The 24,220-nt window shown below is 41.9% G+C and overlaps 2 protein-coding genes across 6 annotated transcripts in view; one reads left to right on the top strand and one right to left on the bottom strand.

Moving 5' to 3' along the window:
- LOC147103192 (dyslexia-associated protein KIAA0319-like protein) overlaps positions 1-8,234 on the bottom strand; it is a 123,303-nt gene extending 115,069 nt beyond the window's left edge. For both annotated transcript variants that reach the window (XM_085962584.1, XM_085962585.1), the window contains exon 1: positions 7,522-8,234. The gene's annotated coding sequence lies outside the window, so the exon portion shown is untranslated. The remainder of the gene's footprint in view (positions 1-7,521) is intronic.
- A 64-nt stretch (positions 8,235-8,298) lies between these two features.
- Positions 8,299-23,942, top strand: ncdn (neurochondrin). 4 transcript variants are annotated; one of them, XM_085962586.1, is made up of 7 exons: positions 8,299-8,427; positions 11,768-11,907; positions 13,792-14,799; positions 16,820-17,061; positions 17,727-17,951; positions 19,696-19,838; positions 21,368-23,942. In XM_085962586.1, exons 2-7 carry the CDS (start codon positions 11,782-11,784, stop codon positions 21,802-21,804), a joined length of 2,181 nt encoding a protein of 726 aa, XP_085818712.1. In that variant the 5' UTR covers positions 8,299-8,427; positions 11,768-11,781; the 3' UTR covers positions 21,805-23,942. The 4 variants fall into 4 exon arrangements, with proteins under 4 accessions (XP_085818712.1, XP_085818715.1, XP_085818713.1 ...); XM_085962589.1 differs by lacking the exon at positions 8,299-8,427 and adding an exon at positions 8,597-8,730; XM_085962587.1 differs by lacking the exon at positions 8,299-8,427 and adding an exon at positions 8,743-8,778.
- The last annotated feature ends 278 nt before the right edge of the window (positions 23,943-24,220 follow it).

Genomic DNA, 24,220 nt, shown 5'->3' with positions numbered 1-24,220 from the left:
TGTACGTGAATAAACTTCATTTTGAACAGGAAAAAAAAGTAAATCCGACTTAGATATTGTGCATATACAAATATTAATCAGCACAGAAACAAAACTATTTATACACTGATTAATCCAAAGATAGTTGCTCCATTTTACTCTTCAGTAATCGTTTTCTAACATATTAAAAAGAAAGACTTGCATTTATATAGCACCTTTCACAACCACCGGACATCTTAAAGTGCTTTACAGCCAATGAAGTACTTTTGGAGTGTAGTCACTACTGTAATGTGGGGAGAGTATCTTAATGCTTTAACTGTACATTTTGGGATGCTAATTGCAGATTGGTAAAACAATTACAGTAAACTCTTGTTTAAACGGCACTTAATCATCCGGAATTCTCTAATAACCGGCAAAATTGATACTCAGAAAACAACACCTCAATAACCGGAAATGTTGCCGAGTCCGAGTCTTAGTTTCTGCTTGCTTCAGAATATTGAGAGTGGCAGCTACTTTAGAATTGAATGTGTTTCCCAGAGACGCAATGGATGAGTTCATTTTTCAGTATGTTACTGCGCCACAGACTAGGGAAGTCCCAGGTTCTATTGCCGATTTGATGTGAAATTGACATCAAGGACAGTCAGATTGGCCCAGAAATTCGGGTCTCCAGGGTGAGTACACATGCAGGAAACCGGCACTTCCGTTCCCCTGAAAGAAGGGGTTCAGAGGTCGAACGCATGCGCGGGGGAGGCTGCGCGTGCGCATCGAACTTACATTTTTTTTTTTGCAGGTTTTCCCGGGAGGGTAAGTCTCCAGAAGTTAGACATGTAAAAAGCAGTCGCAAGGCCTGCTTTTTACAAGGTAAGTGGTGAATTAATTTAAATTAAAACATTTTTTCCCCACAGGTTTATTATTTTTAAATACTTTAAAGAAAGGTAAGTTTATTTTTAGCCCCATTAGAAAATAAAATTATTTTTTTCAAAAATTTAAATTATTGTTTAAAATAGTTATTTCATGTAATTTATAATTTATTTAAAAAATGTGATTTAAAAAAAATTTATTTGAAGATTTAGTGATGTTTTGGGGCTTATAGTATTTATAAGTTTGACAGGTCTTCCTGTCAAACTTATGAATGAAGCATTCCCTGCTACCATTGGCTCTCCATGGCCCACGTGATCCCAGGGGATGCATCGAACTAACTGCGCCCCTGGGATACGCAAGCACTGCGCGCCGACAGTTGGAGGAGGCCCAGGATCGGAATCCCACACGGGCCCACAGCTCAACGGCTGGCGCGCAAGGTAAGTGCAGGTCGGGGGCTTGCACCCGCGGGAAGCCCCTGACCCGAATTTCTGGGCCATTATGTGTAGCACAGATTACGTGTTAACCACCCGATGGATTCATGGCTGTCAGGTGATAGGTCGGAAATCTTCAGTTGTTTAGGGAATTATAGTTGGTAGGGAATAATAAATACTTCATAGGGACTTACCCAGAAGGAAAAGGTGACTGTTGGTGAGCTAGGTAGAGATTGAAATGTAAGTGTGGATAAGCTATATACTGTAGAAGGCATTGGTGTGGATAAGTTACTTGGAGGGCAATGTACACTTGCCAGTGAAGCAGAAAATTGATGTCCAGATAAGGATTATACCAGATAAAAGTTGGTCATGTTATGTAAATAGCATTCAAATCTTATTTTATTTTTGTTTGTTAAAAATAACCTCGGTAAATATACCTCTCCATTATCCGGAATTTTTAATCAACCGGCACCATCCCGGTCCCGTCGGTGCCGGATACGAAAGAGTTTACTGTACTAAGTAGAAAGGACTACTAATGCACCTTTTAGTAATTGGTTCCCCAATTATTTCACATGACAGTCATTCTGACTGTCCCGAATTAAAACTAGGTAAATCCCGCTTTGAAACTGTAGTTGTCACACAAGATACTTTTTCCAGAAGGATATGCAACAAACAAGGAAGCTGATGTGTCCATACAGTTTTCTCTTTAAATGCCATTCACTGCAAAGGCATTGCTTCTACACTGGAATAGACTTTGTGTTCACACACTGGACTATCACTCATACTCCACACATTCCACCTCTGCAATGTCAGGCAACTGGCAACAAAGCCAAGAAATCAGTAGTTCAATTGTGCAAATCAACCATAGCTAAAATTGGCCTCTACCATAAAAACCTGAATATACTTACAGTGCCACTTAGAAGAAACTATTTCAAATGGGCTGGTTATTTCAACTCTTACCTATACATCAGCAACATATTGGGGGCACTGCAATTTTAATTTAGAGAGGGACAAATTTAAAAAAATTATTTCCTGGTATCAGTATTGAGAAACGGAGCAAACGATATCAGATTGCATTAGCAGCAATATTCTGTTAACCAGGACATTGGTAACCAGGCCAAGCGTACATTATACTGGATTCAATACACAAAGAAGGAAACAATGGGATTCTGCACATAGTTTAGCCCACAGCCGGGTTATAAAGAGCCTATTCATGAACAAGGCTAGCTTAGCATCCCTCTCCTCTCCTTTCTATTCAGATCACAAATAAATCTGTCGTATTAGTTATTAACTTAAACTCCAAACTGTAAAGCACAGTGATTCTCAATTTTGGAGAATGGCAAAAAAAGATAACATTTATAAAACAGAGGATTTCTCATCAAATAAATTGGCTGGGGAATGTAATCTTTAAATTACATTTGCAGCACTGTGGCTGGTTGTACATGGAAAACCACACGTACATTGTGGTGACTCATAAAGCACCAAATAACAGAATCTGCAACTTCTGAGGTGGACATAAAACTATCCAAAGAAGAGCAGGGAGTTCTCCCAGTGTCCTAACTAATATATATCCCTCAACCAACATTACTTTAAAAATTCTCATTATCTGGTCATTTATCTCAGTGCTGCACTCAAATTGACTGCCGTGTTTCCTACATTACAACAGTGATCACACTTCTAAAGTACTTCATTGGCTATAAAGCGATTTGGGCGTACAGACATCAGCAAAGGCGCTATATAAATGCAAATTTTTCTTCTTCCTCCAAACAAAGCTTTAAGAAAGTGACATAATTGTACTGGACCACTAAACTGATGGTAAACACTGAAAATCTTCTAATCCATATTTTTAAAATTTACTCCCTTTGTTGAGACAGCAAAACTTCCAGCTTGAGGGACTGCAAGTTTTCAGAAACATTTTAATTTCTAAGAAAATTTATTTGTAATTATATGTTGAAAAAAATGCCTTTTGACAGATCACTTTTTACATTTACAAATTGAACACAGAAGGCCTGCCTCAAACCTTCATAGCGCTCCAGCTCTGTCGGCCCTTTATTTACCTTAGACTGATCTTTTGGCTGTACTGTCCAAGTGTCTCTCCAAACAGGAGTCTATTAAATAAAGTAACATTTCTTATTTTACATGGTAATTGTTATCATCACACCAATAGCTACTGGGGAGTAAGAGGTAATGAAAACTCTTTGCCGGAATTCGGATAGAAGAAGTTCTGAAAACCACTAGGTTGGCACAATATCTGCTGTGACTCGGTACACTGCACATACTTAGACTGCACAATCCAAATTCAGCTCACTGAGACACAGCTCCAGGAAAACATATAAAGTCCTTTTTTTTTTAATATTAGAAATTTCAGTTACTGAGAAAGAAAATGGCATATGAACAAGATTTTCAGGAAGCATGTCAGGTAAAATTCGGTGCAAGATTATTTTACTTTCACGATAAAGTAGCAGCTATTGTGTCACTCGGGACCCGTGACACCTCGAACATTGAAAGCCGCACAGTGTGAAAGCCTCTTGGTTATTTAAAGCATATATGGTGCAATTATACTGTAATTACCAACAGCTCAAGCTCAAGCAGTTTAACAACACTATCCGAATTCCAAGAGTCCTTCTTTCTTGAAACAGAGCCCAAACCCATTTATTTAGAACATGGTGTGCAAATGAAACTCGTGGGTTGACTTTATTCATTTTTTGGTAAATGTAATTTTGCCAGCAGCTAGGATCATGGAGAGCAACACATGACCGGGTCTGTCAACTGAATTACGTAATCTGAACTGAAGTTCGATTTTGCTTTACTTTACTGCATGTGACAGGGGTTCAGCATAGTCTGTAACTATCACAGTACCCTCTCACAGTCTTCGACTATTATAATTTCAGCTCTAACTAATTAACCATCTATGATAAATTGTGTTAGATGATATATTCCGTGACTCACTATGAACAATGCATGGGAGGCCACAAAGTACTTTTCGAATCATTTTGCGTACTGAAAATCTTTGGTACTTTTAGGGTGAGTTAGTTTAAAAAGGGAGAGTAAATGGATGCAGTTTTAACCCACAAGCTTTGCTCTGGTAGCTTGATGACACCTAAACCACAGTACACCATATTCACTCCCAACAATTCTAAATGCACCATTTATATCCCTACATTGTGGTACAATTAGTAATTCACCACCTACACTTAGTGGAATTACCGTGATGAAAACTGGACATGAGTCTGTAAACTTGAAATGATATTCTAAGTAAGCATTTATACAACTTTACTGCAATTATTCTAACACATTCTTTCACAAAAAATTTAATAAGTCAATTCTGAGGGAGCTTTCCCACCCCCTCCTTCATGCCAGAAGTCTCTAGTCAAAAGTCTAGTTTCAGGCCTCCTGCATGTTTAATTCTAATTCTGCTTGAGCTGGCTTCTGGTAGATCCTTAATTTGCCCTATTTTTTGCCCCACAAAGTGGTAACGCAGAGGAAAAGATTTCACTTTGGCAAGATTTAAGCATAAATGTGCTGTGCCACACAAGTGTGCTACCTTTCGGGTATCTTACAGCTTCACAACACTAAGACGTCCTCTTATGACCCTCACAGTAATTCACACCGCAAATGCGCTTAAAGTATTGCACCAATCCCTCATTAACTGGCTACTGAACGAGATGAGCTAAACAGAGTTAAGCTTCAGCCATTTTTACACTTCTATTATAATTGGCTAGAAAAGAACTGAAATTTAGCCAGTTAGCAAACCAGAAAAAGCAGATTACCACTGCAGAAGATCAACATTATATTCGAAGTGTTAAACTTTAATACTTGAGAATGTATTCCCTCATGTTTCCGCTCACTATGGATGATTTGCAGCCTTTGTGTGAGAGGTGAAACTCTGAAGGAACACACAAAAATGATGCAAAAAGCTCCCATCTCCCACTTGCTGTAGATTGAAGCCTGAACATTTTGATAATACAACAACTTGCACTTACATAGTACCAATCACATAACAAACATCCCAATGCAGTTTACAGGGGATTAGAGGTCAAAGCAACAATAAGCAATACAATAAGTAGTCTATTATTTCTAAGTATAAGTTAATGTACAAGTCAAATATACTGCTTAGTCTATATTTACTTCATATATTCACATTGCACTTACATTTAAGTACCAAACATAGCTAAAGACTTTCTGTGCCTCATTGGACCTTGTGATTGATTACTGGCTTGCTTTTCAAAAAGGCAAAATGAAGTATAATATGCCATCAAACATTTATTTTAAACAGTTTGTATTATGTACCTTTAGAAACCTTTCTAAAATTGCATCACATGTCATACCTGGTCAAAGCAATTTTTTTTAAGTTAACTGTTATCACAGAAAGTGCTCCCTGCCTTGCCTTAAAGCCCTGCAGCGGGTAGTCAAAACTGCCCAACGCATTACCGGCACCCGGCTACCGACCATAGAGCACATATACCAGAAACGCTGTTTACGGAGGTCACGGTCCATCATCAAAGACCCTACCCACCCCAGCCACAGTCTGTTCGCCCTCCTGCCATCTGGGAGACGCTACAGATGCATTCGCACCCATACGACCAGATTTAGGAACAGCTTCTTTCCCAGGGCTGTCATCCTACTGAACTCCACAAATAAACTCTAAAGCCTGCACATCTGCCAATGCACTTTATTATGGTTATGTTTATGTTAATGTATTACAAGCCAAATGTATGTTGAATGTTTAAATGTCTTAATCTAAATGTACACTCTCGGGAGCCGCAAGCCTACATTTCGTTGTACTGCACTTGTGCACTAACAATGACAATAAAAGTTGATTTGATTTGATTTGATTTGATAATTTGTAGAATGCGCTGTCCTATAGAATTAGCTAAAGACAACCACAGGGAATTGTTAGTTACTCAAGAAACTGCATGTGGATAGTTCATTTTATATTGATTAATTAACTGGTGAAACGCAAGAGTGTATACTGTATGTCTACATCAAAAAAGCTCCTTTAGATTTTCCATCCATCGATCAAAACTATAAACCCTAAATGTTTTCACATTGTAAACAATCTGAAATGATACATTAAGCCTCAGTTACAAATCAAATTTAGCCATTAACTGCTAAATACAATTTGAAATATTTTTATGCAGTAATTACAATGTAGCCAGACAAGTCATATTTAATGAAAGAACTTAAAATTGTCACTTGTGTATGTTGAACCCCAAAACGAATCAATTAATTCCCTCATGTCAGCTTGGCTCAGTTAGTAGCACGCTCACCTCAGTTACGAGGCTGTGGATTCAAATCCCACTCCAGAATATTAGTACCTCATTTAATCTGATATACTTTTAGTGCAGTACTGAGGGAGCACTGCACCGTCAGAGGTGCCACCTTTTTGGTGAGACCTTAAACCACGGTTTGTCTGTTCAACCTCCTCTGACACTACTCAAAGGAGATGGGGAGTTCTCCCAGTGCCCTGACCAACATTTATCACTCAACCAACACGATCCTCAGTGTGCAAATTAGCTGCTGCGTTTGCCTATATAACTGTGAAAAGCAATTCTTTGACTGTAAAGCACTTTGGGATATCACGAGGACGCGAAAGGCGCTATACAAATGCAAGTTATATTAAAGAAAAAAAACTATATGCTATTGCAAATATTCTTCAATATATTTCGTCAGTCCAATAATCGCACAGATCGCAAATTAAGAGATCCAATCACACTTAGCAGACAAAAACTACCCTAACGCTATTGCTCAACATCAATGGTTAAGACACAAAACTAAATCTAACTGAATCTGTTATAACAACACTCATCGCATATTTTATTCAGTCAGCTAAGGTCAGGTAAACGATCAGAACTGGAGACTTCCCAACTCCACGCGTTATTCGGCCGCTGCTAACTTCCAGCTCGGGTGGATGGGAAATCCAGCGAACACCTTATGGCAGACGCGCCGGGGGGTGGGTTAATAAACTCGCCAGTAAAGTGTGAATCATCACTCTGCTGCGGCTGCAGCAGAAATCCGTATTAAAAACACATGGGGCAATAAATTTAAAATAAATAAAACGCATCCGTGTGACAAGCACCTGCCGCTTAGGCTCCACAAGCCCTGGTCAGGATCAGACTCGTCGCAACAATATTCGTCTGTCCAGCCGCACTCTGACACACACACCACTTGTTTTTGCTGCCCTGGCAGATGCGCCGGTCCGAGCCCGGGGCCCGATCCCTGATCTCACGGTGCCCGGTCTCACACTCACGGTCTGGGTGCCCGGTCCCTGATCTCTTGGTCTCCAGTCCCTCACATCCCTGGTCTCGGCTCTCACGGTGCCCGGTGTCTCGGATCTCTCGGTGCCCGGTGTCTCGGCTCTCACGGTGTCCGCTCCCGGTGTCTCGGCTCTCACGGTGCCCGGTGTCGCGGATCTCTCGGTGCCCGGTGTCTCGGATCTCTCGGTGCCCGGTGTCTCGGATCTCTTGGTGCCCGGTGTCTCGGATCTCTCGGTGCCCGGTGTTTCGGATCTCTTGGTGCCCGGTGTCTCGGATCTCACGGTGCCCGCTCTCGGTGCCCGGTGTCTCGGATCTCTCGGTGCCCACTCTCACGGTGCCGGCTCTCTCAGTGCCTGGTGTCTCGGATCTCTCGGTGCCGGCTCTCGCTGTCTCGGCTCTCACGGTGTCGGCTCGCTCTCACGGTGCCCGGTCTCTCACGGTGTCCGGTGTCTCGGTCTCTCGGCTCTCACGGTGTCGGCTCTCTCGGCTCTCACGATGCCCGCTCTCACAGTGCCGTCTCTCGGTGTCTCGGCTCTCTCGGTGCCCGGTCTCTCACGGTGTCCGGTGTCTCGGCTCTCTCGGATCTCACGGTGCCCGGTGTCTCGGTCTCACGGTGCCCGCTCTCGGTGTCTCGGGTGACGGAAGCTCCTCCACTCGAGCATCTCAAACACACCACGGCGTCACTTCCGCTGACTGACACCCGCTCCAATCACTTCCCCCCAATCATCACTTTCGCAAATGTTTCGCCCTTCAATAAACAACCACTCAATCTCACCATTACAGCGGGTCAGGAAAACAACCACCAGCAATTTAACTCGGAATCGAATCCTTTGCGAGTAAAACTTCACTGAAGGCAAAATGTGTCTGAAATGCGGCGAGTGCAGACCAAGAGAGAGCGGGTAAGATGTCCCGCGGAAACAAGCACAGAGTGCGTTTGTTCCTCGCCGTCATATAGTGCGAATAAATCGGAGGTCTAATTCAAAACAAACCGTTTAAATGTTATAAGGCAAGAACAATTATAGCGCCGCTGTGTGTTAGAGTTTGGCACTTCAATGGCAATGTCAGGAGGAACATGCCCAACTCAGACAGGACACCGGCTGGTGCTCGGTCAGCGCCTAGCGACTGTTGCTGGGGGATAAGTCGAGTTCCAATTGGTCTGTTGTGCTGAATGTAGGAGACGGTGATTGGTTGGCGTTGCTGGGGTGAGAGTTCACTGTTACCCGGATGTTGGTGTGGTGCCGGTTGCTCTGGTGTGTGCGCGCGCGGTTGTGGTAATTGCTTAGTTTTATATATTTTTCCTCCAAAAAAAACCGCCAGTGTCCAAGCGGTTGATGAATCGGGACACTTTCCAAACAAAGTTGTTCCGAAATCAGAAACCTTAGATTGAGCGATTGACTCCTTTGTTGGCATCCGCCTTTGCTTCAGATGTGCCACTTGAGCATGATTTAGCTAACACGCCAGTGCGGTACTGAGGGAGGGAGGGAGTGAGTGCTGCACTGTTGGAGGGCCTTGTGAAGCCATACTAAACTAAGGCCTCATTTCATTTGCCCACTTTAATGGTTCAGGTGGACACTAAAGATTCTCTGCCACTATTGGAAGAGCATTGAATTCTCCCTGCCCGCCATCATCAAAAGCAAATTAGCTGGTCCTTTCGTTGCTATTTGTGGGCTCTTGCTTTGTGCAAGGAGGCTGCTGCATATGCCTGTACTTTGACGGGCAATGAGAGGTCTCAGTGGTATTTGAAGCACTTTGAGGTAGTCTCTAAAGTCAAGTTCTTGTATTTAAACTTTTGCGATACCCCCATTGTTGAATAGCTTGCTACTTGCTGCCCAGGCTCACAAGCAACTTATTGGAAGGCTGCCCGCACCCGTGGACTCTATCCTGAGCAAGATTTCTTATGACACTGGAAGCATGTCATTTGCGAAAGCGAGTTATCTACAAATTTTACCACCATGTCATTTGTGTTCACACTGTGAAAAATGGAATTACAAACAATTCCAAAACATATTAGTCTTTCTCTTTTGATGAGAAGTGTCATCAGTTTATACTGATCTCTCAATGTAATGCTCATATGCTCACAAATACTCCAGAGCTAATATATTGAAGTTAGCTGTTTTCAAGCCTCCCATCCATAGTGTTTTGCAACTTGGATGACCAAAGAGAATCTTTTAGTAATATGGTAACTCTGAGATAGAAATCAGATACTGTTGTTCTTGTAAACAGCTTGGGAGACTTGGAACATATGTAATGTATTTTGGGGATAAATAAGCTGCTTCAGAATTTGTAACTCCACTTTGCCTCCTGCTTGAGAGGTCTCTTTTTCAACGTCTGCTGGAGTTAAAAAAAAAAAAAAAAGGTGCTTTGTTACACATTTTTTCACCAAGTGGAAATCTTAATATATTGTATGAAGCTAGATTATTGATAGTTATGTTATCAGCTAATAGATTCTGAAAACAGAAGTAATTTATTTTGGAAACAACAACTTGCATTTGTATAGCACCTTTAACATAGGAAAACGCAGTAGGTTAAATACTTGGTTCAAATGTAGCCCAAACTGATGTGATGTAACTGTCAGCTGGCATAAAGGCCCTACGTGCAATGAATTTGGGTCGTCTGATTCTGGTTCGAGTGAGCAGTGGCACGTAGGTCAATGTTGCCTCTGGTGGAGCACTTGCATTAGCTGTCTTACGTAGGCCAGAGATGACTGATGTGGGAAATGTTACAAGTGATGGGTGTTGTTCTGAAATTGGGGCAGAGGGAGTTTTACTCTGCATCCAACCTGACCTAGCAGTGCTTATCAATGACACTGGGTACCTGAAATGGAAAGGGTTTCATTCTCAAGCAACAATAACAACTTGCATTTATATAGCACCTTTAACATAGTAAAACGTCCCAAGGTGCTTCACAGGAGCGGTTATCAAACAAAATTTGACACTGAGCCACATAAGATATTTGGACAGATGACCAAAAGCTTGGTCAAAGATGTAAGTTTTAAGGAGCGTCTTAAAGGAGAAGAGACGCGGAGAGGTTTAGGGAGGGAATTCCAGAGCTTGGGGCCTAGGCGGCTGAAGGCACGGCCACCAATGGTGGAACGATTAAAAATGAGGATTCGCAAGAGACCAGAATTGGAGGAGCGCTGAGATCTCGGAGGGTTCTGGGCTGGAGGAGGTTACAAAATTAGGGAGGAGCGAGGCCATGAACAAATTTGAAAAAAGGATGTTAATTTTAAAATTGAGGCGTTGCCAGATCAGGAGCCAATGTAGGTCGGAGAGTACAGGAGTCATGGGTGAGCAGGACTTGGCGCGATTTAGGCTATGGGCAACAGAGTTTTGGATGAGCTCAAGGTTATGTAGGGTGGAAGATGGGAGGCCGGCCAGGAGAACATTGGAATAGTCAAGTCTAGAGGTAACGAAGGCATGAATGAGGGTTTCAGCAGCGGATGAGCTGAGGCAAGGGCAGAGTCAGGTGATGTTACGGAGGTGGATGTAGGCGGTCTTGGTGATGGAGCGATATGTAGTCGGAAACTCATCTCGGTGTCAAATACGACACCAAGGTTTAGAACAGTCTGGTTCAGCCTCAGAGGACAGTTGCCAGGGAGAGGGATGAAGTCGGTGGTGAGGGACCGGAATTTGCTACTGGAGATAGATAGCACTTGCATCCCTCTCCTTAATGAGCACAAAGTGTTTAACCTCTAGAAATAGTTGTAGAACTGTTGGAATTGCACAAAATTCCTGTTGGGGAGACCTGTTCTTTATCTATGACGTTCTTGTGAGGAACTTATTTATTGATCAGGTTGGTTTGTATGCCTGGTTTGGTTTGGTTTGGCTTTAGTTTTTTTTCCACAGAGTGAAGATTTTTTTATGTGTATATAGTGGAAAAATTCTTTGGAGTTTATTTAAATGTTTCTTTTTCTTTAATCTATTTTTTTTAATTGTTTCTCTGTTCAAACTAATCTTATATCTGCTAACAGAAGAACAGAGTAAAATGTTTATTCAAGTATATGAATTTAAAAGTTTATAAATCACTGCCCCATCTCGTGAAGGTTACTGCATAGTTCCTGGGGAGAAGACAGGACAATCCGTACTTTGAATGAAAATGTATCCGTTATTGTTGTTGCCCTCTTTGTCAGGCTGTGAAAATCTATCTCCAGTAGCAAAGTCTGGATGTTGTTCTGCAGAAAACTCACAATTTTTTTACTGAAATAACTTTGCTCAAAATTTGTTAAATATTTTATTGCAGTTAAGATTGTTCTAATGGCATCAAATTCAGAAAATCCACCCGTGACTGAAGATGGAGCAAGGAACAAGACACTGGAACGATGCCTTGAGGTGCTACAAGATGCAAAAAATGATAGCGAGCAGTTTGCAGCTCTTTTACTGGTAAGAAGAATGTTTTAGTACTCCAGCCTTATATACAGATATATACTAGTTTTCTGCTGAGACTAACTCTAACAGTCAGATGAGAATTTTACGCCCAAGTTTCCCAGTGTATGAAATAAGTTTATACTTCAACTTATTAAACTTACAGCATTTATTTTGCCTGCTGTGAATTGCCATTTCATTTAAGCAGTTAATTTTCGTTATTTGCAATTTATTTGAATGACGTGTAGTGCAAATGGTCAAGGCTGAGGGAAGAATACCTAAAATTGGAATGGCATTTTAAACATAAAACATTCGAAGTGAACATTACTGACTGGCTTAGTACACTGTTCTTTTGCCTCTGAGCCATTATGATCAAAGAACAGGCTGAAAACCTTCATCTTTAGTGGTTGTATATGTAATGAGTGTTTTATAGATTGGTGTTGATCACCTGCACAAAATAGGAACACAAGTAGGCCATTCAGCCCTCGAGACTGTTCTGCCATTCAATTCGATCATGGCTGATCTGTATCTTAACTCCATTTACCCACTTTGGCTCCATGTCCCTAACTACCCATGCATAACAAAAATCTATCAGTCTCAGTTTTGAAATTTTCAATTGACCTAGCCTCAACAAATTTTTGGGGGTGGGTGTTCCAGATTTCCACGACCCTTTGTGTGACTAAGTGCTTCAATTAAAAACAAAGACTTGCATTTATATGACAGATTTATTCAGTGAAACCATATAAGCAGCGGTGTGAGGGGAAAAAGTCATAATGCAAGGTGCTTTTCTGAGGTTGGAGTTAAAAATGAACTGCTTGAGCAGAACAGACAGAACTTTTCTCCACATCTGGTGATGCAGATAGGTGTCAAATGAGAAAGTGTCAATTGAGAAGGTATTGAGTTCTCTAGCCTTGATGAGCAAACAAAAGTGAATAGAAGTATTTTAATTTGAGTTTGAAGTGGATGAATTTGTATAACCAATAAAAGACTTGCATTTATATAGCACCTTGCATACAAGAGATTATAAGCAAAAATAAGCGCACAGAATTAGAGAGAACCTTGTGACATGGGTTGGCAGTTGGCTGGGAGGTCAGATAGAGTGTGGATAATGGGAATGAACTCTGATTGGGGCCTCAGCTTTTACCATAAAAATCAGTGGCGTGGATGAAGGAACAGAGACTCCAAGTTTGCAGACGACACTAAGTTAGAAGGCATAGTAAATTGTGTAGATGGGAGCAAGAAGTTGCAAGGGGACATAGAGAGATTAAGTGAGTGGGCAAAGCTGTGGCAGATAGAGTTTTATGTGAGGATCCAACAAAGACAAATCCAAATATGTTCTTAATGGCGAGAAACTAGGAACTGTGGAGGACCAAAGGGATTTGGTGGCCCGGGTACACACATCACTAAAAGCTAGTGCACAGGTACAGAAATAATTTTTTAAAAGGTTAATGGAATGTTGTCCTTTTATCTTAAGAGGGCTGAAATACAAAGTGGAGGAAGTTCTGCTTCAGTTGTGCAGAGGCCTGGTCAGATCTGGTCAGGTCTAGAGTACTGCATACAATTTTGGGCTTCGCACCTCAGTTAGGATATGTTGGCCTTGGAGGGGGGTCAGTGCAGATTCACCAGAATAATACAGGGGCTTAAAAGGTTAAATTACGAGCACAAGTTGCATCGGGATGTGGTAGTGTAATGGTTATGTTGCTGGACGCATAATCCAGAGGCCTGGACTAATAATTCATAGAAGGCGAGTTCAAATCTGAGAATTTTAATTGTTTAAAAATAATCTGGTGATCAAAATCACTACCAGTGAACCAGGCAGACAGTTGCAAGACACTTTGACACTTTTGTGTAGCAACATTCAAAACGTTTGACAATAATTTGAATAAAATGTGTTTATTTTAGGTGACCAAGGTGGTGAAGGCTGGTGAAGTTGATGCTGGAACTCGTCGACGGATATTTGATGCTATTGGATTCTCTTTCCCGAACCGACTTCTTATTACCAAAGAGTCACCACATGGGTGTCCCAGTCAGATTTTCCGAGCTCTCGGCATGACTCTGCTTGCATGTTTTTCCACAAATCCAGAATTGGTTACTCACCCTCAAATCCTCAACAAAATACCCATTTTCAATGAAATTATCAGTTCAGTAATGGACTCTGGAGCAGACATTGCCACCTTCACATCAATGATCGATGACTCTTACCAGTGTCTCCATGCAATTTCTGCCTATCCTCAGGGTCAGAGCCATCTGGTAACTCAAGGAACAGTGTCTGCATTATGTCAGGCTTATCTAAACCAACGTCATGGCCATGAGCAGGCATTGTGTCTTCTCGTCAGTCTCCTGAACGCAATGGAAAGCAAATGTTGGAAAACTTGTAAGCCAGACCTCTTGAAGGTACTCGGCATGCTCAGTGAACAGTTTGCTACAGAAGAGGATAACCGGAAATTTGAGCTGTGCAATGTGCTGCAGCACTTTCTACCCGCTGTACCTATCCTAACCGAGGACCCATCTGTCACTGGGTGCTTGAAGAATTTTCATACCGGTCTCTTCAACATACTCAACAGTAAACTGAGTACCTCGCAGCGGGACCCAGCACTGAAACTTGCTGGCCTGTTGTTGACTGTTTACGGCTCAGACTGGATCCTGGCAGAAAACGCTGAAACAAGAAGTAAATTCCTGGCGTTGATCGTGAATCTGGCCTGTGTGGAAGTTCGGATTTGCTTGGAGGACCCGGGCCTGGGTGCAACTTACTCTAAACCAGATGTCATCACGGCATGTTACAGTATCATCGAGTTTGGGATGATGGTTTGTGTGCTTGGCGATAAAGTCTGTCTAACAGAAGCTGAAAGTAGCCAATTAGTACAGATCATGGTGGAGGCCTTTGGAGCAGTCATTGGCTATTTTAAGCAGGTGAAGTGTGGAAATATGTTCATCGTTGGAATAATTTACTGCATTTTTGTATTTGTATTTTCTTATAACCACACTTTTGTGTCCAAATGTACAGATTATTTTTCTCTGGTTTTGAATCATAGAATAGTACAGCACAGAAGGAGGCCATTTGGACCATCGAGTCTGCACCGGCTCTTTCGGAGAGCAATCCAGTTAGTCCCACTCCCCTGCTCTTTCCCCAAATCCCTGCAATTCTTTCTCCAAGTATTCATCCAATTTCCTTTTGAAGGCTACTATTGAATCTGTATCCAGCACCCTATCAGGCAGTGCATTCCAAATCCTAACCACTCGTTCACAAGAAAGTTTTTCCTCATGTCGCCTCTGGTTCTTTTGCCAATCACCTTAAATCTGTGCCCTCTCTTATCGACCCTTCAGCCATTGGAAACAGTTTCTCTTTATTTCCTCTGTCTAAACCCTTCATGATTTTAAACACCTCTATCAAATCTCCTCTTCGCCTTCTCTGCTCTAAGGAGAACAACACCAGTTTGTCCAGTCTATCCACGTAACTGGAATCCCTTATCCCTGGAACCAATCTAGTAAATCCGCCAGGTCAGACATTCATTGCACTGCTGCAGATTTGATATTGAACCCCTATTGTTCATTATTTATTTGCCTTCACTCTAGCTCATTCAATAATGCTCATAATGGAAACTTTGGGGAAGGTGGAATGAAAGTAATCATATATTTATATAAAAATAACACATGATTCAGGGGTCTCTTAGATTTGAATTCTGTCATGCGGGAAACTCAGCCATCCATGCACCTAGGATCTGCATTTGCTGCATGTTTGCTTTCTGTATTGAAACCAGTGGTACACTGGATGTGGGCTTCAATGAGTGCACTTCTCACTTCTGAAAGTATACAGGAAACTCTCGATTTACCGGCACCCAAACAACCGGAAATCTCGGTTAACCGGCAAAATTCAGGAGTAGGTTCAGTTAAGTTTGTCTTCATATATTAGTGACTGTTTCTTGATTCTTGGCTGTGTAATCGGGGGTTCCTGCACTTGTTGCTAAGCAACAGGGACGCTTGGTTTGTGGTCGGGCTTCTTGCACCTGTTGCTAAGCAACAGGGAAGCCTGGATTTGTTACTGTGTACGGGGCTCTCATACCTTTTAACTATACCTCTCTGTAATCTGGACTTTTTGATAAACCGGCATCACGCCGGTCCCATCGGTGCCGGATAAGAAAGAGTTTCCTGTATTTTGTTTAGTGGAAATTCTTAAAGCTGTTATTTGGAGTTCCGAGAAATAATATGCCACCAGGCTGCTGCACAATGCAGTTGTATGAATGCAAGAATTCCCCAGATTGTAAATGCTTGATCTCAGTCAGGTTGGGGGTGGGGGGAGGAAGTTGCTCAGCAGCCACACTGTTGCATCTGTTGATGGTGACTGCTTGTGAGGGTCCAGAAATGACCAAACCCCAGATTGAGTTGGAACAGTGCGCTGTACACTCTTGGGACAGTCCAGTTGGCCATAATTGCAGAGAAACATTGAACTTGGTCCAAGGACTATAACAGAGATCAATAAGCAGCAAGTGCCAGTGGGGAAACTGAATTTCCATCAGGTGAGTATGGAGGTTGCAGATGGCCATTGGCTCAAGGTTTACTTTTGTATCCAGATGCACAGATGTTGATCTGTATTTAAGATCCTTTTTGAGACCTCATTGTCTTATTTCCTTGTTCTGAAAGAAGTTTTTTAAGATCCCAAAATCCGTGGTGTTGCATCCTGTGTAAATCTGTTTATTCTTACTCTGAGCAACACCAGGATTCAGACACCATTTCAACAATTCAGCTGTAGTGGTGCAAACTAGGCTTTCCTATTGCAAGCTTGTTGTGTCGAAGCTTTCCTTCTCTTGCAGTACACTTTTGAGTATTCCCACTGGTCCTTTCAATGGGACATTTTTACACACATTTACATCTTATTTTAAAGGCAAATTTAGCTGCCTCGGTTTAAATTTGTTTATTGCATCCTATACTGTAGGTGACAGAGGATCAGCTGTGGGACCCATTTCTCTTTGCCTCAGTCCGGATCCTAGGTGCATGGATGGCTGAGGAGACTTCTACACTCAAACAGGAAATCTGTGACGTACTGCCTTTTCTGATACGTTACGCTCAGATGCTGTTTGAATGTCCAATAAAATCAGATGACCTAGACAATCAAGTGAAAGGGCTCTCACTGGCTGACAGCTCCGAGGCAACAACCTGGTCTAAAGACGCCTTGAGGTAAGAGTGAAAATGTGATGCAGCATTCAGTGCAGTCCATTTAATGATCACTATAGTCTAATCCATTATTATATTAACTTCTCAACCAGATGGGTCAGAGCTTGGCTTGGTCCATGTTGTACTCCTATTTCCCAGTGGCCAAACAAAATCTCAAGTTACTTGGAAAAATGTGCAATTCTTTGCACAAAGGTAAAGTACAATTACACCTCGTTAAACTGATCCCACTTGTCACAGACAAAACTGTGAAATTATCAGTTGCTGAATCACTGAACACACCTAGATGCTTTCCATTCCACACTTCAATTCTTCGTGCTCGGGAGCTGATATTTAAAAAAAAAAAATCTGACTTGTTGCTGAAAAATTACAGTCAGCATGTATGTGCTAAATTTGGAGTCCAGGCTGAGGAATTATCTCCTTTTTGGAGTGTAGACATTGTGGATGTTTGTTTCTCATGTTCATGTCGGATGTTACAGCTGGCGGATTAACCAGGATTGAAGCAAAGTGATGAAACTGACCGAGAAGCTCAGTAGTACCCTTTAACCACGAGAGATCACAAACTCGTTCTTTAAATTTAAAATGGTTGTTGTGGCTCAAATTGTGTTGAAGATTACAGGTAGAAATCTGTCTCTTGTAACGTTCTGCTAATTGTGTGTCTCTATTTGTAGGTTTTTGTTACCTGGATTTTGTCACCTTTCAGCTGAGGACATCCCTCGGAGAATCTTGATTTCACATGGGTTTCATGTTTTGCTTCTCCGTTATTTCACGCAACAGTGGGAAGTCTTCAGTTCTTCCCAAAATGCACTGCTTTTGCCAGATGATGCAGAGATGAGTCTTCGAACGGCCTGCGGCATCTTTCTAAACCTTGTGGTAACTGAGCCTGCACTGATCAGGTATAAAGTACCCCAGCCCAATCAGGAGGTTCACAATATAATGTATGGATTCAGTGGAAATGGGTAGAGTTCAGTGTTAGAAAGCCCATGAAAGGAAACTTGCGTCTGTCTGGTTGAAAGGTCTGTACTGGGCCACCAGAATGGGCTTCTTTATAATTTGATACAAACCACAATACTTATGACAAGTTTAAAATAACACATTTGCTGCTAGAGTGGGAGGGTAGAGGAGAGAAGAAGTTTGATAATTTGACACAAAAAGTTCCAGTTTAACATGTATAAAACATAGGCTGCAACAAATTGGTTGTTTTCCAGTTTAGAGCTGGAGCACTGGCTGCACTGAAGCTGGTCAAATGATGCTTGTTGATCTCCATCAGCAGCTGGAAACCCCACCCCAGAGGTCCAAGCCTGCAGCTACATTGATATTTTCTGCCATTTTTCCGGCAACAGGCTCGCCATCTGGGCTAGGTTCCAGGACGGACAACAACAGGGCTCCTAGGGCTGGGCAGGCACAGCGTACTTTGGGTATGCTGTTCCTGCCAATGTGTCGGGGCAGAAACAATCCAGGAAAATCGGCCTCTTTTAAGTTTAATGCTGAGATAATGTAAGAGACAGACTTGCTAATATAGTGACATCGATTTGTTTTAAGTATTCTGACCATTAATGCTCTGCCTGTGATGTTGATTATCGATGAACAATGCTTGTACAAGTAAGGAGTATCCCAGGGCTGTTAATGGCCTGTTTCACCATTCTTAAATAATTCCCACCAATATTATATCCTTCCCTCTTCTCCAGAAGGCATGACTCCTTGCTGGGGTGTGGTACCTCCCCCAAATTATCGTTACTCATGCATAAATCTTGACAGCGAGTGTTGGCAGGTAATTCCATTGTGGTGGCATTACAAATGAGCTCATCTTTTTCCCCTTCTATTGCCCATCCTACTTGCCTTACGGGCATTAAGACTCAACCACATTGTAAGGGACTGGAGTCATGTGTAGGCCAGACCAGGTAAGACTGGCAGATCCCTATCTGAAACTGACAGCTTTTATGGTCACCATTTTTTCTGGTGCTAACTCACAAATGTAAGATTTATTTTATTTAATTTCACAACTTGCTATGGTGGGGTGACCTATAGGCTGCTGGTCTAGTACTGTAACTACGAAGCTACGGTATATGCCTTGTCCTCACCCCACGTCCACAAGTGCATTTCCAGCAGAGGTCACTGCACAGTGACCACAAGTGGGAACCGTGGTCATTTTTCCTGCAAGTCTAACTTGGGACATTGAGGCTAGTTGTAATGCCCCTACTGCTGTCCTAGCTTGAGATCAAGGATCAACCTTGACTTCTTCCTAGTCTGTATAATTCAGCTACTCACTGTCGTAATCTGCTGAGCAATCAGAGAGCCTAATATTGGTTGTTTTGAAGTTCACTATTCAACCTGTTTACTTAATGATTTAACTCATTAAATGTTCAGACACTTTTTTTTGTATCTACAGTAATAGGCAGCATCCATTTTCACAAATGCACTGCTGATTACAGGCTGGCAATAATTTATTGGCTTCTCTCTCAATTACATAACCAGAAATGGTAATACAAAATAATTAGCTTGTTAAATGGGTTTCAGTAACATTTTTGGTCTGGCCAGATATCTCTTACCAGGAGGGGGGAAAAAATGGCTATTCTAAGTTTTAACCTCATCTTTTTTAAATTGTTGCTTACCTTTGATCTTCTTTATCTGTTGTTGCAGGCAGGAAGAGTGTTTCTCATCTTTACTTAGTTTGTTAATGGAATCCCTGCAGTCATTGCTTTGCAGCCGGCGTCACCTGATTCTTGCTGCTAACTTCACCACTTTGGGGCTGATGATGAGTCGCGCACTGGCTGGCACTCCAGGTACAAAATGGGGGCGGTGAATCAATGCCCGTCCCAATCATCGCTGATCAATCTTCAAACCCTGCATCTAATGTAAAACTAATATAAAAATTTCCTGTACTTTGGGGAGGGAAATTTATAGAACATTTATAGCACTGTGTATCTGTGCTAGTGCAATGCTAAAGCAAAGAATAAACAGGTTAATATCAATTTACATACAGGAATAAATCTGATGGCAATTAAGTAAAAATTCAGCTAGGTTTGTCACTCCTGATCGCTGTCTAGTGGAAAGTGCACATGTAAACCCTGAAGGTTCTCAACATACTGAGATACCTGTTTCAATTTTCTTTTATTTCCCATGTCCAGAACAGATACAATTATTAGTCCATAACTACAATAACTTGTACTTGTACAATGCAACATTCCACAGTACTTCTTGAGGGGTGGTGTGGAAGCGGGGGAGTGGAAACACTGAACAAGAGTTAAGAAAGGTTACTGAAGACATGGTCAAAGAAACTGGTTTTGAGGATGCCTTTGAAGGTGGGGAGAGATACAACAGTGCTTAGGAAGACAACTGAAAGCAGTTATTTGGGGAGAAGGGGGTGGCGGGGGGAGGGTAAATCAGTGGAGGTTGGTGAGGGCAAATGTGATAGGTGAGTGGGATAGGATATGGGTAGAAGAATTTTGAATAGGGTAGAGCTCGGAAAGCCAATCGGGAGAATGTTGGCAATGTTGAACCTGGAGGTGACAGCCATGGATGAATTTCGGTGATGAAGGTGAGGTAGCAATGAAGGTGGAAATAGGCAGACTTGGTAAAGGATAGGATGTGCAGTGTGAAGCTCAGCTTGGGGCAAATAGGACACTGAGGTGGCGCACTGTTGGGTGTAACCTAAGTGACCAACCAGGAAAAGAAATGGAATCGAGAGCTAAAGTCCGGAGTGCTGGTGGGAGATGTCTACAGATGTTCAGCTGGAGAAAGTTCAAGCTGAAACACAAGTTTATGTCTGGCAAGTAAAGTCAGTTGTGGAGCCAAGTGTGGCACAAAAGTAGAGATGGAAGCAAATTCCCTGTTTGTGCATAAAGCTGCCAAGAGGCAATATGTGTTTGAAGAATGGGAGGAGCCCAAGGATGGAGCATTGGGGCTGGCAGAGGTCATTGTGCAAGGGCAGGAAGAAAAGTCTTTGCAAGAGAGATGCTGGGACAGATGGGAGCAGAATGATGACAATGTGGTATCACAAAGGTCAACATTGAAGGAGGTGGGTTTCATGGATCAAATGAGGTTCGAGGGATTGGGGACGCAGCTGCAAAGCATTTTGGAGTCTGGGCTGGATTAGGAAGAGGCTGAAAGAGGTGAGGAAAGATCGTGGATGGAGGGGAGGTGGGGCGAGGAGGCTGAGGCAGCTCGATGTATATCCTCTATTTTGGAGGCCAAGAAGTTGATGACTTCCTCAGATTTGGCATTAAACACAAGTTTGTGATGAAGAGGAGGTGGTTGGATTTGTCTTTTAATTTATATATTGAAAGTAACCGTGTGTGGGTTTTTTTCCCAGTGCTACAGGGAACCGCAGTATCCAGGGGCTTTTTCCGAGGGGCAATCCACTTTCTGTCAAAAGCACATACAACTCAGATGGAGGAGGTTGACGACCGAACACAGATTGTGGTGACCGAGAGATACCAGGAAGCTTGGGATCAAATCTCTGAGCTTTGGTTCCTGGGAATGCAGGCTTTTGGTAGTTGTGTACCTTTGTTGCCGTGGCTACCACAAAGTGTAATTGAATCAGAATGGTTGAGTGACATTTTTGATTTGCTAAATCAGGCTTCACCTGTGACTGTGGAGTTTGACCTTATTGCTGCCTTCCAATGTGTTTTAGCTGAACTGGCAAAGAACAGTAAACCATGTAAAGACATTATGTTGCTGAATAATGGTGAGGAGAAAGCAAACCTGTATGGAATGGCAGCTTTGGAGCAATGTCTCTGTCAAAATTAGGGACCAGCCAACCTCACCCACCCGAAATGGCCAAGTAAAGCCACCAGCACGATGATCTGAAGGGACTTGGAGCTTGGCAGTGCTTCCAGAAGCTGAAAAGGTTTAATAGTGAAGATTTTTTAAACCAGTTATTAATTTTACTTAATCTTAGGCTTTGAAGGATTTCTCATTAGCTGTTTAAGGATGGAGATCTCACTTATTTTGTTAACTTGATCTAACTTGGGAGATGGAGCAGCTGTATCCCTGTATGTTCTTGCAACCAGGAAATCTCGCTCGCTCGCTCTCTCTTGCACTCACTCATATTTGCAAAAATCTTGTTTGTGATAGATCACAGAAACCCCACAGTGCAGATAGAGGCCATTTCGGCCCATCGAGCCTGCACCGACACATATCCCACCCGATCCCCGTAACCCCTACACCAACACATATCCCACCCTATCCCTGTAACCCCATGTATTTAATCCCCCTAACACTAAGGGTCAATTTATCATAGCCAATCAACCTAACTCGCACATCTTTGGACTGTGGGAGGAAACCGGAGCACCCGGAGGAAACCCACGCAAACACGGGGAGAATGTGCAAACTCCACACAGACAGTCGCCCGAGGCCGGATTCGAACCCGGGTCCCTGGCGCTGTGAGGCAACAGTGCTAACCACTATGCCACCGTGCCAGCCCACCTCTAGAAGATGTCTTGTAATCAGTCTTGTATCATACTATAAAAAACGAACTGTTACAAAGAATTGTGAATCAGAAATAAACACAGGAAAAATCATCTCTGATTTTTGCAGCATGGAATTCTCTTGAGGTAGCTGTGCTGCTACATCTTGAACTAATAATCCAAGCCTACTTGATAAGAAAATGTCCTCTTTCTCTGATGGCTCTAGTGGTCCCAAATAAAATCAGTTTGGACAATCTCAATCCAGTTCCTAATGAAATGAATCCACAGCACAAAAGTCCCAGAATGTGGAAGAGCTTGTCTAAGTCCGAGATTGTCAGTTTGTACCCAAAATTAAAAGAAAGATGTACTGATGCAGTGGGGAAGTGATAATCTTACGAGTTTGAGATTTAAGTCACATTGCTGGGACAGAGAGAGCAGAACTCTATATCAGGCCATGTTATACCTTACACTGAGTGAAAAGCAGGAACAGTAAGACTCCTAAGGTCACTCAGATTCAGATCCTATCAAAGTACTGTTGAGATGTCTCATTTTCTGTGCAATTGTTTTGCCACTGTTAAAATCCCATTGTTATTAAGAACAGCTCTATTTTCCTTTTAATAAAAATTCTCTGACTTCTTTGTACAGATAATAACAAACATTGTATTATTAGTCCCCCAAAAAACTGATCCATTTTAACTAATGGTTATAGCCGTCATTGTCTTTTGGCTACTTCAGGTTGGAGCACTGCCTTTCATGCTTAGCATTATGCTGCTAGCCAAAAAGTTAGAAGAGGTGATGGAAAATGTAGATTTGTATAGGGCAGTAATGTTGCAATCTTTCTACACATATATAGCTAATGTGTTTATTTCCCCTCCCCCTGAGACAAATGACAAAATAAAGATTGAGCATGAGCGTTTGCAACATAGCTTTCCAAATTGAACCAGCAAATGTTTGCAAGTCAGCTGCTGTGAAAATCAGTCTGGATATTCATGGATTTCATTGTTTTGCCACCTTGTGAAACTCACTGTTCCAGAAAGGCGTGGGTTCCTGATGTGAGTATGATACTGGACTCAGTTGCACTGACATACAAAATGTGCCTCACTGTGGCTTATTTCTTTGAGTCCATTTCTGTTGCTCCATTAATTCATTATCTATGAACCACTTTGGAATGTTTCTGAGATGTGATGAGATAGCCTATAAATATAGCTCTGGTTGTCTTTTTTCCCTCCCATTCTTTATTTAAGACCCAAGTGAAATATCTTTATTCTAATTGTCTAAATGTGATTACTAATTCATCTAAATAGAAAATGTGTGGCTTCAGCTGAATTTTTTTAAGTGCTATGTGTAAAGTCCAGTAAAAACACTTGTACACTGCTTCTGTTAAAGAGCTGACAGTTATTTCTTCATTCATATTACAGATTATTTTCTTGTATTTTGCTGTGCTTCCTCAAATTAAACTATTTAATGGCATAAAATCTATTTATTGGCATAAAATCTACATTCTGCCAAATTAAAATGTTATTTTTGGGAGGGGAATAAATCCTCTTGTAACAGTACCTTTCAAATGACTAACTCAAATCCCAGTAACTGCTCCAAGTAGGGGCAGGCCTGATGATACCAAATTTCATCCAACAAAATGGTGCTATCGATGGAACCAGACCTAAGAAAGATTAACTTGGGTTAAAATTTTGGAATGAACTAGTACATAAACTGAAAGGTAATCCAGATGTTCATGTCAAATGAAGCCTGTGTGCAGG

The sequence above is a fragment of the Somniosus microcephalus genome, chromosome 20 (assembly GCF_052327205.1).
Source record: "Somniosus microcephalus isolate GS21.2 chromosome 20, FLI_Smic_1.0, whole genome shotgun sequence".
In the NCBI taxonomy this organism is placed as follows: domain Eukaryota; kingdom Metazoa; phylum Chordata; class Chondrichthyes; order Squaliformes; family Somniosidae; genus Somniosus; species Somniosus microcephalus.
The sequence above is the reverse complement of the archived record's forward strand: the minus strand, read 5'-3'. Positions and strand labels throughout refer to the sequence as shown.